The sequence below is a fragment of the Melitaea cinxia genome, chromosome 27, assembly GCF_905220565.1.
Source record: "Melitaea cinxia chromosome 27, ilMelCinx1.1, whole genome shotgun sequence".
Lineage (NCBI taxonomy): Eukaryota > Metazoa > Arthropoda > Insecta > Lepidoptera > Nymphalidae > Melitaea > Melitaea cinxia.
Genome location: NC_059420.1, coordinates 2,148,361 through 2,167,315, shown reverse-complemented (window position 1 = coordinate 2,167,315; position 18,955 = coordinate 2,148,361). Strand labels below are relative to the sequence as shown.

The 18,955-nt window shown below is 36.4% G+C and overlaps 1 protein-coding gene across 1 annotated transcript; it reads right to left on the bottom strand.

Annotated features, from left to right (window-relative positions):
• Window positions 1-997: 997 nt before the first annotated feature.
• On the bottom strand, window positions 998-17,539 carry LOC123666871 (zinc finger protein 182-like). Its single transcript, XM_045600895.1, has 11 exons — window positions 17,468-17,539; window positions 11,614-12,480; window positions 9,722-9,851; window positions 8,446-8,513; window positions 7,614-7,971; window positions 6,884-7,164; window positions 6,174-6,246; window positions 4,355-4,490; window positions 3,565-3,732; window positions 2,789-3,000; window positions 998-2,311 (listed from the first exon to the last, which is right to left on the bottom strand). Exons 1-11 carry the CDS (start codon window positions 17,502-17,504, stop codon window positions 1,756-1,758), a joined length of 2,886 nt encoding a protein of 961 aa, XP_045456851.1. The 5' UTR covers window positions 17,505-17,539; the 3' UTR covers window positions 998-1,755.
• Between the last annotated feature and the right edge of the window lie 1,416 nt (window positions 17,540-18,955).

Sequence of the window (18,955 nt, the reverse complement as noted above, 5' to 3'; positions counted from 1 at the left end):
GGCTACCTGTCATCTGCTTCAAGCTGCAGGTAAACTTAAAACAACACTAGAATTGAGAGCCCCCTCTTTTTCATAGTTAAAAATAAATAAAACAAACATATAAAAACTTAATTTATTTTATTAATATATCTTTTTCTTTATACAAAATCAACAACCTTTTAAAAAGTGTGAAAGACAATTTACAACATCGAGTTTCGTGTGATACATTATTGCTACACCGCAGACGTCTGCAGTGTTTTTCAAGTCTTATTCTAGAAATATTGTGTCATTAAACTATAAACCTGAGATCACTAATAAAAAAAGGCAATTAAAATTCATAAAACAATGTTAAGTCACAAAAATAATAAATATCACAAAATTGTGATGATTACCATTTACTAAAGATTAAAAAATGCTCTTGAAGCCTACAAATACTATTTTGTCTTCTGTTAATCGATTTAAACCCGAAAAGAAGAGATGTTAATCGACTTTGATTAAAACAATACTTTTTAAAAAAATGCTTAAATACTTGATGTTATAATAAGCAAAAATTAGTTAAATAAACGTCCATCTTGTTTAAACTTTTCCCTCTATTTTTTTTGTGTCAAAAATTTTACAGATAAAAGATCTAAAACATCAAATCTTCACAGATGACAAATGGACCACTATACAAATCTTTGTCACTTAAAAACAATACAAAAACTTAATATTGTATCTACATATAAAAGATTACACTAAAACGAACCGTCCGTCCGTACGGCGTAAAAATAATAATTACGCGATCATCTGTTTAACAGACCCTTACATAATAACATTTTAAAAACACCTAATTTTTTTTAATCACCTCCAATGTTGCTAGATTAAATAAAAATTAATAAGTACAAAAAAACCGACACCGATTCGATGAACTAAAATATTTTTTATTTTATTTTAATACAAAATAATTACAACACACGTTTTTAAAATTGTTTTTTGAGCAGAAAAAGACAAACTATTAATAATAAAAAAACACAACACATTGGAAAATGGACGTTATTTTTTTTTTTTAAATTAAAAAAGCACAATTTTTTTATGACAACCGAAGGTTTAAAGTAGAACAACCGAAAATTAAAAGCTAAACTATATACCCGCATTAAGGTACCCACTTTTATTACTAAAATACATAAAAATATAACACTTTATTTCCATACAACATATAATATTCACCAGATTTCTCTTTTCTAATATATTTTTTAAAATTTGGTCTCAATCTTTCATTTATTGTTTATGTTACAATAAAAGAAAAAAAATTGACGTTATTTTAAAATTTCAAAAAACAACTCAATTTGAGTTTAGTAAGTAACAACTGACTCAACTCAAATGTTACACTTCTTGACTCAACTCACAAGTTACTCTTCGACTCAACTAGTAACCTATATTTCAGCAATGAGTTACACTCAACAATAACTTTAGGACCTGTATCATCTTCTGATAAATTCCAGATAGTCAATCAGTAAGTTATATGGTATATACTATTATTTTCTGATCACTTAATTATTTGAAAATTTTAGTTGATAGTGATCATTCAACTCAACTCATAAACTACAACTTGTTTATAGATTTCGCAGAAATATCTGAAGGATAAAAATTCAGATACTTATCCGTTTTAAATCAATCTATATCAAATAACTATATGAAAATGTGTCAGACAGGCGAAATTTATTTAGACTGTAATATCTCACGGCTGGGCCCAGAAGGGCCAGAAGGGTTCAGTGAAATAAGCCTTTACAACTCAACTCAAACGCTATGCCCCACAACCGGTACAGATGACAACCCATACTGTTTCTCAAGCCTAAAATTATAATCCTGAGTCCCGTGTATCGTCCTAACATGAATCCTTAGATAACTCGGCCTAGTAAAGAATTTATAACATATATGACATTGATACTTTTTAAGTCCAGTATGAGTTTCTAAGTGCCTTTTGAGTTTGCCCTTAGTTATAAAACCTTTGCCGCACTGCTGGCATATGAAGGGCTTTTCCTTTGTATGTGTGAAGCTGTGGAGCTTCAAATAGTAATGCAATTTGAATCCTTTATTACAGACTTTGCATATGTGTTTTTTCTCGCTATTTTTTTCGTTGTCTTCGATCGCTATTTTCGAACCGTGGCTTTTTAAATGTTCCTCTAAGTAGTAGAAATGTTGGAAAATCTCCCCGCATATGTTGCATATGCGACTCCGCTCATCTGAAGGTACTATGTCTGTTAGCGCGGCCGGTGCGTCTGGGGTTTTAGGTATTTTTCTCGCGTTTTGTAAAACCATCGCTAGTATTTCGTTGCGGTTTTCTTCTTGAATACTGTTGAAATAAAATTGAATTTTTATTAACGTGATTATTTGAATTTTAAAAAAATACACTTGAAGTTTTTAATGTAAAGTGGGTTTGTACAATATAATAATATTAATAATTAGTTTATAATTATTAAAATTATTACAAAAATTTAAAGGAAAACAGTACTTTTGTTTGAACGAAAGTAATAAAAAAAATTTAGGACTCGACTAATTCAAAAAGTTTTCATCATAATAATTACAATTTAATTGTGTGTATCTGTCTGGGTTTGCGTATGCGTAATGCGACGTGATTTGCATCAGCGTTTGTTTTTGTGCGTGTATTTATGTGTGCGTGCATGTGTGAATCTGTGTGGATATGTGAGTTTGTGTGTGTGTGTGTGTGCGTGTGTGTTTTTGTGTTTGTGTGTTTGTGTCTGTGTGTGTGCGTTTTTGTGTGTTTGTGTTTTTGTGTGTTTGTGTGTGTGTATGTGTGTGTGTTACTCACAGGCCCTCCTTCTGGTGCGTGGCGAGGTGCATCTGCACGTGGTACTTGGTGTTGAACATGTGCGCGCACACCGGGCACTCGTAGCGCAGCACGAAGCGGTCCGCGCGGTGCGACACGATGTGCCGCTGCAGCTTGCACTGCGCGTTGAAGGTCTTTGTGCAGATGTCGCAGATGTACTCCTTGTCCGGCTTGTGGTTCTTCCTGTGGTATATCTGCGCACGATCACATATAATTAACGTACGTCTGATGTCTTCCTGCACCGTCTAGGACGAAAACTTGGCGGAAATATATCATAAACGCCAGACCAGACTTCGGTTCCTTATCGGGAGAAGAATGCAGAGAGATTGAGTTCCTTCTCCATGAGGTAGTAGAAGTGAGTGATGCACTACTTAAAGGGGCGCAAAAACGCGATAGTGGTTTCTTTTTATATAACTAGGTTGGCCAACAAGCATACGGCTCATCTGATGGTAAGCGATTACCATAGCTTAGACGTCTGCAACATCAGAAGCATCGCAAGCGCGTTGCCGACCCTATCCCCAAATCCCCCAGGAGCTCTGGTCACCTTACTCATCAATAGGAATACAACACTGCTTCAGAACTGTTTGTGTTTTATTTAGCTGTGACCTTCTGTAAGGTCGAGGTACTTCCCCAGTCGGGCCGCTCCAGATTTTGAGCAGGATATGTCCCACTGCGCCCTACCTCAGTCAAATTAGCATTAGACCAGCGCGTTCAAACACCCTTTCAGCTTTATGATATTACACAGGTGAGTCAGTCACCATGGTCTCCCGCTTCTTGTAGCCCTTGCCGCAGATGGTGCACAGGTAGGGCTTCGGTCCGCAGTGCGAGGCCTCGTGCCGCGCGCGCGCCTCCGCGTCCGGCAGCTCGGCCAGGCAGAACGTGCACTTGTGCACCAGGGCTTCGCCCTCGTGGGACTTCTTGTGCACCTGGAAGATGAGTGGCTGGTTTTATTCACTATACACGTTATAAGCCTATGTGTATACAGTCGCTTGGGACACGACCTCTGACCGACATTGTCCATACTATAACATTAATATACATAAAATTTATACATTACAGCATAATCTGGTATAATTAAAAAACAAACTGACAAGGGCGAAACGGTAACATGTTTTTTTTACTATGTGAATGTGTTTTACCGTGTCTATGTAATCTATATATATATATATATATATATATATATATATATATATATATATATATATATATAAAAATTTCGTGTCATGATGTATGTTCCAGATAAACTCCAAATTGTAATTTGGTCCAACTTGGTAGATAGGTAATTTTTATCTCAATCGGACCCGGTAGGCACTGTTATCGGTATATAACTCCGAAACTACTGAACCATTTTTATCAAATTTTGTAAGCATCTGTAATTTTGGTCCAACTTGGGAGACCGGGTAGTTTTTTTTCTAAATTGGACCCGGCAGGTGGAGCTGCTATCGGTATGTAAGTAATCAAATTTGGTAGCTGTTTTCCGGGCAGGACAACGTCTGCCAGGTTCGCTAGTAAATTAATAAATAATATTTTTTTTTACATTTATCTTACCTGTAACGTTTCCAAATGTAAGAATCTCTTCTGACAGAACTCGCAAGCGTGCGGCCGCTTTTGATAAAGCTTCTTTTTCTTTTCCGAATTTTTCGATTTTTTGGAGAACTTCGCGAGAGCCTTTTTCATTTTTAATCTGTGGAACAGAAATTAATTTATTTAAAATCAGTAAAAACACAATTTCTAAGTTACTAAGCTATCAATGCTTAAGAAAAATTAGTGCTTATTGCTACGCTTATTAATGCTACATGTACGATTCGTTGTTTGTATGTTTATTTGAAGTTTTTTTTTGGAGGCGTTCTAAGCCTTGCATGCCTGCGTAACCCCATTTATAACCGACTTCCAGATAAGATAAATTCCATTGTACTTTTTTTTGTACAAGACGTTAAATCAGAACTTTTGACTGGGTGGATCGATGTCGATGATTTTTTTAAAGGTGTTGCGCGTCCCCATGTGGTTCCATTTAAATTTAATAAAGATCTGACAAGTACTTTTCGAGTTATATCTAATAATTCGTATTTACTTGGCATTTTTTTAGTGTATCTACATTGTATTACTAGTCGATGTAATTGAAATCGGTTTTTTTAAGTGTAAGTTCTTTAGGCGCATGCGAGTAAAATTTTTACGGATGAAACGTCACGAAGATATGCGACGTTTTGATGTGCAACGTTTTTTTTTTAAATTATGATGCCGCCTACTTCATCCGGTAAAGGCGTCACCCGCCTCGTGTCCCGCTTTACTGTAGTTTTCAATTAGTTTTTAATTATTTTGTTTACTTATTTTTTCCAATTAGTTTGCGAAAGAAGATTCACTTCTGATATGTGTACTTTGTACGCACACGCTTTTTCGTTTGAGAGGAAACTCAATTATTTCTGTATGCAATCAAAATCGGCCAAATCAAAGCAGTAGTTTAGACACGAGATAGGTTTACAACAGAACTTAAATTAAGGCAATTAAGTATTAAATTCTATTTGACTGGTGTTTTGTATGTGGTCGTCGCGTTGGAGCAACGGTCACAGCTATGGATTGTGCCTGTTGCGCTGGCGGTTGCGGGTTCGATCACCGCACATGACAAACATTTGTATTGGCCATACAGGTGTTTGCCGCGGTCTGGGTGTTTGTTTAGTCCTCCTCCCCACCGTGCCTCGGAGAGCACGTTAAGCCGTCGGTCTTGGTTGTTATCACGTACACCTGATAGCGATCGTTACTCATAGTAGGGAATATATCCGCCGACCCGCATTGGAGCAGCATGGTGGATTAAGCTCTGATCCTTCTCCAACATGGGGAAAGAGGCCTATGCCCAGTAGTGGGATATTACAGGCTGAAGCGCGTTGTACGTGGTATAATTTAACGGCATCCGTTCCATATTTTTTTTTTTAACTATAGACTAAAGATCAGCCGGTCCTAAATATTGCTATAGAGATAAAAATATGGTCCAACACTGACAGTGTTTTTGTCTTGCTGTTTCTCATATTTTTCAAAGTAAATATTCTTTACGCACGCTTGACTTGAGGGAGTAAGCCGGTGAATGCGTGACGAGAGCGTTACGAAAAGTGCGATCGGGGAGGCGAACGGCATTTGAGAGGGAGATATAAGTTAGTGAAGACGGGAAGAGAGTTACGTTTCGTAAGTTTAACTTCAGTCGTGTGGTCTAAAGCAATCTCGTTTTTTTTTTTAAATCTAAGTACAGAATATAGCGGTCACCAACCCGCCTGCCCAGCGTGGTGACTATGGGCAAAACACATGAGTTCACGTTATTTTTGGCGTAAACTTGTAGGACTAGGCTGCAATGATGACATAATATAGTTTGTAGACTTACTTTGTATCTTCGTCTACCGCATCGCCTTCCTTTTCCAACTTTATATCTATATTTTCAGTTTTCACTTGATCGTCTGTCAAAAAAGAAATCCACTTCAGAACATCTACTTTTCAACCAAAATCAAAAATTACATTATTCAAATAGGCTTCAAAGGCAACTTCGAATCGTCATTTTTCATATTAAAATTATATTTGTTTCAATTAATTAATTATAGTAAAAAGTGGAGCTACCACCGATTCGGAATACAGATTCTGAAGAGAAGAAACGGCAAGAAACTTCACAGATACTTTTTTTAAAACTATAACTTTATCACACACTATACTAAAACACTCAAATGCCTGAACCAAAACTTAGACAATACAGACGGTGTGTTACTAACTCTAGCATCCAACACACCCATACTAATAAGTCTTCTTCGAAAAATAATTTATATTTTCATATATGTGTACAATATTATCCTTTTAGTTATAAGTAAGCCTGACTGTCACTACTGCCGGTCAACAATCACAGTTGGTAGACTCGGGTAGAAAATAGGTAAAGCCGCCAATTGTACAAAGCTATGACTAATTTCTGTATTTAAATATATTGTTTTTATAAATAAATATGATAATATTGTCTTGGGGGTGTTTCGGGTCCTCAAAAAAAAAACCCTCTAAACCTTTAACCCACCCAACACCACAACAAAAAAAATTAAAAAAAGCCCTACTCACCTTCCCAGCACTGAGGATGCGTCAGAACGTGCCGATGCATCTTGCTAGACGTAATAAAGCCTGCTCCACACACGTAACACTTATACGGCCTTTCCCCGCTGTGGGTCCGGATATGGACCCTTAAGTACGAGGCACTGCTGACCCTCTTGCCACATTCACCACACTGTAACCTGTCGACACCCGCCGAACCCCCCGTAGTTGACCCCCCCGTGGCTTCACCCCCCGGGGACAAAACAGGGACCGCCCATGTGTTTGAAGGGAAGTAGTCGTCGTCCGATGCGCTGAAATAAGGGAAGGGGATTGGGTTAGTACCAGTTTGTTTTATTCATTTATTCACTCTAATATAAATACCATTACAGAACCATTACCTAATGCGATAGTTCAAAATACAATAATTTAATCCGATCTATAAACTTTAGGACTCTGATATTGGCAAATCCGCAAGGGAGCCATTTCAAGAATAACATAACATAAACTTTAGGTAGAATAAATTGGGGGGGTAGAATAATTTTTAAAAATAATTTTAATGCATATCCTCTTTTTATCCTCTTCTTTACGCACGCTTGGCTTGGGGAGCTGGTGAATGCGTGACGAGCGCGTTACGAATAGTGTGATTGGGCGAGGAGAACGTAGAAAGAGAGAGGTGCGAGCACATATTTTCTTTCTCTCTTTCTCTCATAGCACACACTAGACACATAGTCACAGCTATTTTAAAAAGAAAATAACTTACTTTTCATCCTTAAAATCATCGTTGAAAACATCTTTAACTTCATTGATATCATTTTTAACGTCATCCTTAACGTTATCCTTGACGTCATCCCCGAAGTCATCCCTGAAGTCATCCCTATCCTCAACCTCCTCTTCTTTCACCTGGACATCCCCCATATCGACCTTGACCTCTTCAATCTTTAACTCTGTCTCCTCTTTTATCACCCTTTCTTTCAAATCATCAGCGATACCAGTAACCTCACTCGGCGGCCAGTCACTCGACCAAAGTTCTTCGTCTTTAGGTTTCGCCTTTTCACTTTCAGATTTTTCACGGAGCTGTTCTTCTAATTCTTTTAAATATGGCAGAATTGCGTTGTAATCTGGAATGTAAAATATTAATTTATTCGTATTTTATTAATATATTTAGATCGGCAAACAAGCGAACCTTGGCCTTACGACAGAAGATCACAGCTAAATAATACTGCTTTCAAGCAGTGTTGTGTCCCTGTGGTGAGTTAGGCGACCAGAGCTCCTGGGGGATTGGGGGTAAGGTCGATAACGCACTTGCGATGCTTCTGGTGTAACAGGCATCTATGGGCTACAGTAATCTCTTACCATCAGGTGGGCCGTTCACATGTTTACCACTGTTATTTAAAAAGTATAACATCTTCTTCTTCTTTAAAGACTATGGCTCCATCAGCTTTTCGCCGATGATTTTGCCAATGACAAGTGCTGAAAGTGTATAAGTCCGGAAACGGTCCGTATTTGACCGTACAATAGTGGGATAAGCCCCTTAAGCTGCGGATAGTTGAAAATGTTTGACAAAAAAAAAGTATAAATTAAACATAACATACCGTACGGTTCACCTTCTAATTTATCATCCGGATGTTTCTTGTCAAAGTGTCGAGTTAAAAATTCAAATCTGTGAAAGAAAAATTATTGGACATATTACATTGAACTTAAAAATATTATTTATATGAATATATTGCTGATAAAAAAAGATTGTGCTTTAGACCACACGACTGAAGTGAAACTTCTGCACAATTGGCCTGAACCGTGTCTTAGATATACGAAACGTAATTGGCTAAGAGAAAAAAAATGTTTTTCGCACATCTCCCTCTCTCTCTTGCTTCCGATCCACACTTCTCGTAACGCTCCCGTCACGTTTTCACCAGCTCAGGTGCGTAAAGAAGTTTTACTTCGAAATTATTTACCATTTTTACCGACTGATTTTTTTGCACATATCATATAATTAGTATGTAGGATCAGTTCAGCCTATCGCAGTCCACTGCTGGACATAGGCCTCCACAAGTTCGCGCCAAAAATGTGTGAACTCATGTGTGTTGCCCGTAGTCACCACGCTGGGCAGGCGGGTTGGTGACCGCAGCTGGCTTTGTCGCACCGAAGAGGCTGCTGCCTGTCTTCGGCCTGTGTATTTCAAAGCCAGCAGTTGGATGGTTATCCCGCCATCAGTATGTAGGATATGCAGTTTAATTTTGTAAAAAGCAAACAAGTATTTGTGACTAGCCAGCTGGCGCAGCTGTAGTAACCCTGCTTTCTGCTTCGAGGGTTGTGGGTTTAATTCCCGCCTCAGTCTGGGTTTAATATTTGAAAATATACCATTGGCCTTAATCCGTCTATTGCAGACAAGTTAGACAGTGTCAGAAAGACACTGTCTCCTAGGACACTCTTCAGGAAAACGTATTTGCCTAAGCTCTGCGCCACCTTTTCGACCTCTCTGGCTAGGCCCACAGGAACGACGAGCCGATAAGTGTGGAGCCAGTGCGGCTGCAGGAGTTTTTCGCATTTCAGAGCTATGTCACGAATGCTTGACGGAGACTCCATTCTGGGTTTCAAATGAAGTTTTCCTTCTCCAGGACCATGATGATTTTGACCCAGGTTTATCCCTCGGTCGCCTTATACGAACCCCACGGGAAGAAAGGGGGTGGTGCTATTTTACTCGGCCACACAGCTCATCGAAATATAATATATATATACAAATAATTATTACTACAGTAAGCAACTTAATGCTTACATCTCTACAAATAAGCTTATCAAATATTATAAAATCAGCGTTAAACAGTTACCGCTACCTAAGCATGGCGGAGTAGTATTTATTGAAATATTTACCTCGAAAAATATCTGTAACATATCCGACACTGATATCTGATGGCTAGGTGAAACCTCTTATTGTGCCGACCGAGCTTGCTAGCGGTTATGAACGACTGACCGCACTCTGCACAGGTGTAGGGCTTTTCATCTGGAATATAATAATAACAATTACAAAAAAGCGGGATTTAGAAAGGGAATGGGATGTACGGATCAGGTTTTTTCTTTGCGGTGCATTGCCGAAAAGTGTTTGGCTAAAAACAAAAAAGTCTATTGCGCGTTCGTGGATTTAGAAAAGGCCTATGATAGAGTGATGAGGAACGAATTGTGGTCAGCATTGTCCGTGAATGGTGTGAGCAGTGTTCTCATACGAGCATTGCAATCTCTTTATAGGGATTCTAGTGCTTGTGTGAGGATAAACGGGGCATACCCTGAATGGTTTAATATCGAAAAAGGTGTTAGACAGGGATGTGTAGCGTCACCGTGGCTGTTTAATCTGTTCATAGACAATTGTTTGACAGATTTAAAAGAGAATGAAAGTGGGTTGAAAATGAATCAGTTACTCGTCAAATGTCTTCTCTATGCTGATGACCAAGTATTACTTGCGTCTTCGCCCGAGGAGTTGCAGGAGATGGTACCTGCTATGAATCGAGTTTTTGTAAGAAGGGGAATGAAGATGAATGTAAAGAAGACGAAAGTGATGGTGTTTGAAAGAGATGAGGCAGTGACAGAATGCAATATCGTGATTGGAGATGAACAAATTGAACAGGTGAATGAGTTTGTGTATCTGGGTTCAAAGTTTACAAGAGATGGAAAGTGTGAGAGTGATATTGAAAGAAAAGTGAATGCAGGAAACAGGGTGAATGGAGCTTTGCACTCTTTTATGAGCAGTCGGGAGGTGTCTAACAAGGCTCGTTTGGCTGTGCATGAGGGGTTGTTGGTTCCGACTCTCATGTACGGAAGTGAAAGTTGGATATGGCAGAAGAAACATGAAAGCAGAATAAATGCAGTTGAGATGAGAGCGTTAAGAAGTACGATAGGAGTTAAACTGAGTGATACGATAAGAAATAGTGAGATAAGGAAACGTTGTGGTCTGAAAGAAGATGTAGTGACAAAAATTGAGAAAGGTATGCTCAGATGGTTTGGTTATGTCGAGAAAATGAGTGAAGAACGATTAACGAAAAAAGTGTATAAGGCGAGTGTGAATGGAAGGGTTGGAAGGGGTAGACCTAGGCGGACGTTCCGAGACCAAATAAGGGACGTCTTGAAAAAAGGTCAGGTCAAGAGTCAACTGTCAACCGAAGAGCATGTATGAAGGGAATAATGACAGTGGACGAAGCGAAAGAAGTATGTAAGGATTGTAGCAAGTGGAAAGAAGTGGTCTCTGCCTACCCTTACGGGAAAGAGGAGTGATTATATGTATGTATGGATGTAATTACAAAAAGTCTATTCTATAACAATTAACAAGATTATAGGTAATTGTGTTTGATTGCAAATGAACAAAAAACTGACTTCAATTACGTCGACCAGTAATAAAACGTGGTATGAAAAAATAGTCAAGTCAATGCGCATTATTATAAATAACTCAAAAAGGCCTACTCAGATCTCTGACAAAAAATGAGACCACACAACAATCATCAGCTTTCGATTAAAACACAAGCATCTCTAGGCTACGGTAATCGCTTACCATCGGGTGAGCTGTACGCTTGTTTGTCGACATAGTTATATAAAAGAAAAAAAATTAGTATACAAAACAGTTTAGTGGACTAAGCTGTCATCCCTCTCCTGTATAGGGGGGAAGTTTCACCCAAAAATGGAGTTTACAGGCTAGTTTGGGAAACTTCAATTACACGCAAGCAGAAAATCAGTTACATTAATATTTCAGTTACCTTATTTGGTACTAAAATACATACCTGTGTGTGATCTGACGTGCAATTTCAAATAATAACTTAACATGAACTGTTTCTGACAGGCGAAGCACTTATATATCTTCTGTAAATTCTGCAACTCCTGTTTATTCGTTAAACTATCATTTTTCATTGCTTCCGTTCCATTTTTATCATTTACCTTGCCATTTGTTTTGCCATTCTCATTCTCTTTCGAGCTCTGGTTATCTGACTCCGTGTTATTCAAGAAATCCGTTGCCTTTTCGTTTCCAATGTACCCTTCTTCCGGCTTTATATCTATCTCAATCTCCTTCTCCATTTTGACGATATTCTTCATTCTCTTCTTATTCTTCTTCTGTTCTTTTTTCAACTTCTTCTTTCTAATTTGATTCTTTATCCTCAGATCGTAGCTCGTTATTCTATCTTTATGCTTGTTCGTCACGTGCGCGTCTAATTCATGTAATGTTTTGTATGATATGTTACATACCGAGCAACCATAGAATGGGTAATCTTTATCCGTTATTTTCTCGGAGAAGTATTTACTTCTTTCTTTTTTTATTTTCCGTTTAGTGATATTTTGGGTTATTTCTGGTTTTATATCTATATTTTGGTTTGAGTTATCGTTATTGTTATTTGGTTGGATTTGTTCTTTGCTTGCATTTATATCGGTACTCGTGTGTGTATTGTCTGGTTGTGGGTCAGGTTTAGCGCTACTCTGTGGTACATTGTTGTAACAATTAAAAGGGTTCTGATATTGTTCTAATTTAACGTGGTATGGGTAAGTGTTTTCTCCGTATGGTACATTTTCGTAACTTTCGAAATTGTGAAAAGAAGTCAAGTTATACGTGCTCAATGGGTCAACCTCGGGTGCCATGTTTTCATTCATGTTGAGACCTGAAAAAGAAAGAAAAGTTATGTAACTACACAAATCCAAAATAATAACTGACTTCAAAAAAAGGAGGAGGTACTCAATTCGATAACCGATTTTGATAATTCTTTTTTTGTTGGAAAAGAGATATCTTAAAGGAAACCAGGATCTGATGATGGGATCCCAGAGAAATCGAGGGAAACTCTCGAAAATCCGCATTACTTTTTACTGGGTGTATTTTGATTTTTAATTTAATCGAAAGCCGATGTTTATTATGTGGCCACATTTAAATTTCATCGAGATCTGATCACAACGTTTGGAGTAATCTTTGATAATGCGTATTTACTTGACTAGTTTTTCGTCTACCTACGTTGTATTACTTGTCCATATAATTGAACACAATTATTCGTTTGCGAGTAACCACAATTATAGATCGTTCAAGTCATCATTCATCATCATTATTATTCCATCCTATTGCAGTCCACTGCTGGACATAGGCCTCCACAAGTTCGCGCCAAAAATGCGTGAACTCACGTGTGTTGCCCATAGTCACCACGCTGGTCAGGCGGGTTGGTGACCGCAGGGCTGGCTTTGTCGCACCTAAGACGCTGCTGCCCGTTATTGCCCTGTGTGTTTCAAAACCAGCGGTTAGATGGTTATGCCACCATTGGTCGGCTTCTTAAGTTCCAAGGTGGTAGTGAAACCTTGTTATCTCTTAGTTGCCTCTTACGACACCCACGGGAAGACAGGGGGTGGCTATATTCTTTGGAGATGCCTATTGCATCCATTATTTAAAATATTAGGATTTATTTCTATATCACAATTAAGATGCACATAAAAAGACATTTTTCGAAAAACCCAAAGAATTTAACAGAGTTCCCAATGTGTTAGACATTTAGATACAACCACCTACATTAGGGTCCATTCATACGTCAAATCATGTCATCATCGTCATGGAAGAACTTCAGATCCTTGTAGATAGTATTGAATCTGTCAGTTCAGCTTACGGCCTCAGTATCAACGTGAAGAAGACAAAGTATATGACAGTTTGTAAAATACCACCTGCTAACCCCACTCTGTTTTGTAATGGAGAACCACTAGAAAAAGTCAGCAAATACAAATATTTAGGATGCTGGGTCGACGATACGGGGAGCCACGGTCTGGAAATAAGGTGCCGCATAGAACAAGCCCGTAATGCTTTCTTTCGGCTTAAACCACTTCTATGCAATAAGAAGGTGAACATCGAGCTACGAGTACGATTAGCACGCTGTTACGCTTTCTCCACTCTCTTGTATGGTGTTGAAGCATGGACCCTCACTCACCGAATCGACCTGTAAGAAGGTTGAAGCTTTCGAAATGTGGGTATACAGGAGAATGTTAAGGATATCCTCGAGAGATAAAATAAAGAACGTAACTGTGTTAAGTCGTGTGAAGAAGAAAGCGGAAGTTGTGTACGCGGTTAAGAAGAGAAAGCTTGAATACTTCAGCCACATCATGAGAACCTCTAAGTACCAGCTGCTTCGACTTATTATCCAGGGCAAGATCCAGGGCAAGCGCAGTGTGGGCCGTAGAAGAACATCTTGGCTAAAAAATCTACGCCAATGGTTTGGGAAAAGCACCCGTTCGTTATTCAGGGCTGCGGTATCAAGGATACAAGTTGCCAAAATGATCGCCGAACTTCGTGAGAAGATGGCACTTTAAGAAGAAGAAGAAGAAGAATACGTCAAATGGATTTTAATAATTTGAGACCCTTGTCACAAAAGATTGTCTTTTCCCCATAAATGATTTCGTGATTAAAAATAGTAAACTGATATACGGGAAATTTCCTGCTCAAAATATGGAGCAGCATGACTGGGGTAGACCTCGACCTTACAGAAGATCATAGCGAAATAATACTGTTTTAAGTAGATAAAGTTGGTTTATTAGAATAGCTATTTAGTTTATAGCCTAAATAACTATTTGAATAAACCAAGGTTATCAACTTTTGTTCTCATTGCTATTAGTTTATATCTTGCTGTGTGGTTACGGCAGTAAAGAATATAGCCACCCCCTCTCTTCCTATGCGTGTCATAAGAGGCCACTAAGGGATAACACAGTTCCACTACCACCTTGGAACTTTAAAAGCCGATCAATGGTGGGATAATCATCCAACTGCTGGCTTTGAAATACACAGGCCGAAGGCGAGCAGCAGCGTCTTCTGTGCTACAAAGCCAGCCCTGCGATCACTAACCAGCCTACCCAGTGTATAGTGACTATGGGCAACACACATGAGTTCACGCCATCTTTGGCGCGAACTTAAGGAGGCCTATGTCCAGCAGTGGACTGCAATAGGCTGAAATGATGAATATCAGTGCATTCTTATTAAATAAAAGTTCATGCAAGATTATTTAGATAATGCAATCATTACATGTCTTATCTGCATATATTTCTTGTATAAATATTACATTTACACTGCAGGCCAAAAGTTTAAGACAACGTTAATTAAAGTACGAAAATTAAATTAAACTCCAATAAAATATTAAATGTTTAATTAAACTGTTAAGTTATCCAATAAAACACTTTTTGACAATTAATATAGTTGAAAAGCGTTAAGAAATATTAACAGTCCACGCTACTAAAAAAGGCTATAGTTAGCTAAACTGATTTTTCATCAAAAAATCCTCCTTTACACTCTATGACTTTTTTCACAAGTCTCGGCATACGGGCAATCAATTTGTTAATTGTTTCTTGTGATATATTGCTCCAACTTTGGCACAAAGCATTCCACATTATTTCTCCCGAGGATGGACCACAATTACGGACGTTCCGATCAAGCTCTTCCCACAATGGGATTGAGATCCGGGCTCTGAGGAGGCCAAACCATGTTTTTTAACAGGCCTTGTGCCTCTTTCTCTTCCAAATATTCTCTGCATAATTTTGAGCTATGCTTAGGATCATTGTCCTGTTGGAAAACGAATCCATCTCCAATTAATCTCAACCCCGAAGTTGACAAATGCCGTTCGCATTTGTTTCTAAAATTTTTTTGTACTGTTTCTTTTTCATGATTTCGTCAATTTTTATCAAATTGCCAGTTCCTTGGCTAGAAAAGCAACCCCGGACCATAATTGAGTCACCAACCATTATTATTGTGCCATGAATACAAGTCTTCGATAACTTCAATTGTAAAGCAATCTCACGTTCGGATTTTTTTTTTTTTTTTTTTTTTTTTTTTTTTTTTTTTTTTTTTTTTTTTTTTTTTTTATGTCACTAGGTCGGCAAACAAGCGTACGGATCACCTGATGGTAAGCGATTACCGTAGCTTATAGACACCTGCAATACCAGAAGCATCGCAAGCGCGTTGCCGACCCAATCCCCAATCCCCCCAGGAGCTCTGGTCACCTTACTCACCAACAGGAACACAATACTGCTTGAAAACAGTATTATTTTGCTGTGATCTTCTGTAAGGTCGAGGTACTACCCCAGTCGGGCTGCTCCATATTTTGAGCAGGAAATTCCTGCTGTGCCCTACCTCAGTTAGATTTGCCTTCATTATATAAAACAACAATGGCAGAACGCACTTCACTGCTAATTTCGCGTGTTTTTCCCATTTTTAGACGTCTTCACTGTAGAAACCACAATTTTAGACTAATTGAGATTGTTTGTGAAAAGACCCATGTAAACTCAGATAATAATAAGTCGGAAACATGTGTTTTTAGAATCTAAACAATACTAATTATTTGCTAATGGGAAACAATAGCAAAGCAATCATTTATTAGCATATCATAAAAATATTGTTACGACTCTACCATTTGGCTCTAACGTAGCGTTTGTCGGTGTTTGAAAACAATACTAGTTTATTGTCTAATAACTTGAAACTAAATAAAAGAATAATTTATTTAGATATTCTATATTAACAATAGATTATGCAGGTGTACATTTCTTTTATTTATATCATGAGATTTCGTTACAATTGAGAGATAACTATGTTGTTTAAGTGTGGTCTTAAACTTTTGGCCTGCAGTGTATATGTATATAATGTGAAGTAAATACTTTTCAATGTGTTACATACATAAAAAATTGGTTTTTTCAATTATAATAAAAAAAAATATTCTATGTAATTATTTTTTATGCATATTATTATGTAAATATATGTATATCTATGTTTAATGTGAATATAGTTTTTGGTGTATTGTATATGAGTCTTATACATAGTATATTGTTGTAAATTGCACGGTGTGCCTATTATATGTTACAAATGTTTCCTTTATAGATGGGTTGTCTGTAAGAAATCACCGCCTTAGTCCGCCTTTGAAAAAAAGCATACTGAATAAATCTAGTTTGTTTTTTTTTCTCTTCTTTTTAATGCCCTTATTGTAAGTGTACAATAAAGTATAAATAAATAAATAAATAAAATATTGAAAATGGTTCAATACTGTTTGGCGCTCTTGTGAGAATCCCATTGCTGGGTATGAATATTCTTTAAGAATAAAGAAACAAAAAGTAACTACACCATTATCTCAAATTTTATTGTTTTTTTGTATTGGTAAACAAAATTAAAGTTAATATTTTAGTGTATTTATATCAAATTTGTATTTAAAACAAACTATATTTATACGAGAGTTTTTTTATACTAAGGCTAAGCGTTACAGATTGTAATTTATAATGTATTTTGACCAAAACCTTACGCGGTAAAACACGCTTAAAAATTTCAAAGTTAATTTTAAGTTCTTCAACAAAAATATAATAACATCTTTCATTCGGCTTAAGTATGACAGGTTACAATTGCGTCGACGAAAAATAATCAATATGAAAAAATTTATGTACCTACCAAAGCGGTTGTCGTAACAAAAAAAAGTGTTTTTTTAATGAACACAATATTTTAGACATTAAAAATTGCACATTACAACACTAACACATCAAATATCACAGCCTTATATTATTCTAGAGGTTCATTGTTAATTTTTTTATAATTTTATGTAATTGTATTAATTTATTTACTTTGTTAAACAATGGTTTTAAGAATTACAAATTCACATTTTTTTTCTCGCGTGACTGGACTTCTGACTGGCATTGATGTTTAGTGTTGCTAGCTGTAAAAGTAAATATGCCATATTGTACATTATTGGATTGGTACAAATTATTTGTACCAATCCAATAATATACATCCATATATAATCCATATATATTTTACTTGTTTCTTTTTTTTAGGTGCAATAAAGAATATTATTATTATATTGATGAATTTGATGTAACTTTACCGGATTTTACCGTCAAATTATTGTATATTCTATTAAATTATATGTAATGATACATTTTTGTTGTGAAATTAGATTATCACTGAAACTACTTATTATATGGTAGTTCATGGTTTTTAATAAGTAATAAAACCGAACGTTTAATTTTCGATGACAAGAGAGTAGCTCTTAGACTTGCTTATAATGACTTTCCTAATCAAGTTTAATTATATTGCGATTGTAATATTACACATAAATACTTAATTTTCGTAAATTATTAATATTTTTGAGGACGGAAAAACCAAAAAAGCTAGTCAGTAGAAATTGAATATTCATTTAGCTTGGTAATTAAAGAATTAACATTAAAATTGGCTGGAACTGTCAAAAAAGATAAATTGTGGCCGCTTTTCAGTAATAGAAATATTTTAACCTTAACTTTTAAGTATATTAGGAGTTTTTAACACAAATGTTTTATATAATTTAATGTCTAATAATTATATCAAAGGAAAATATTTAGGTAAACTGTAGCTTATTTTAGTTTTATAAGTATAAAATTTAGGCGGGCAATATAAAAAGCTATTTAAAAAAAATTATATTACATTTATTATTATTATGTTATTACAATTATCTGACAACGAAAACATATCGATACCTCAGGGCTCAAAGGGCGTAAGCACCAAAACTCGATTTTACAGGAGAGCCAAAAAACAAAAAACAAAAAAATATTTTCGACATAACTTTCTCAATTATTGTCCTAAATAAACCATTCTAGGACCAAAAGTTTTATTTTTTTTTTATGCAGAACTTTGTATAATTATATTTCAAATAAATTTAAAAGTAACAAAAATAGCTTGTCTATACGCCTCGGAAAATCGAATGATTGGGGCGTTTACGCCCGAAAAATCAATGGATATTTGATTAGTGATGGTTGTAAGCGTATTTAAGTGTATAATCTATGGTTGTAACGGTCAATTTTCTCACTATTTCTATCAGTTTGTAGACAGCTGCTTTGTTTTCTTCATTTAGGTAATCGATTTAAGTGCAATTTTTATGAACTTTATTAACTTTTGTATATAATTATGTACTTTATTAACCTTTTTATAGATTTTATTACCATTTATCGACTCAGATAACTAATTAATTATACAAATACCTAATTATTGATTTTATCTATACTTAATAGCCTAACCTATCTAAAACCATGATGATGACATATCCTGCTTTACCCTTCCTCAATAATTAGGCTGCTTCACGTGTGTTCCCGTTTAAATTTAATCGAAATCTGACG

Excerpts from the sequence above, each read along its gene's own strand:
- LOC123666871 (XM_045600895.1), bottom strand. The coding sequence starts at position 17,504 with ATGCCAGTCAGAAGTCCAGTCACGCGAGAAAAAAAAT. Across the intron at positions 8,514-9,721 it reads TGTTACAGATATTTTTCGAG|ATTTGAATTTTTAACTCGAC; the intron begins GTAAATATTTCA and ends TTTCTTTCACAG. Across the intron at positions 7,972-8,445 it reads ATTAGAAGGTGAACCGTACG|ATTACAACGCAATTCTGCCA; the intron begins GTATGTTATGTT and ends TTTACATTCCAG.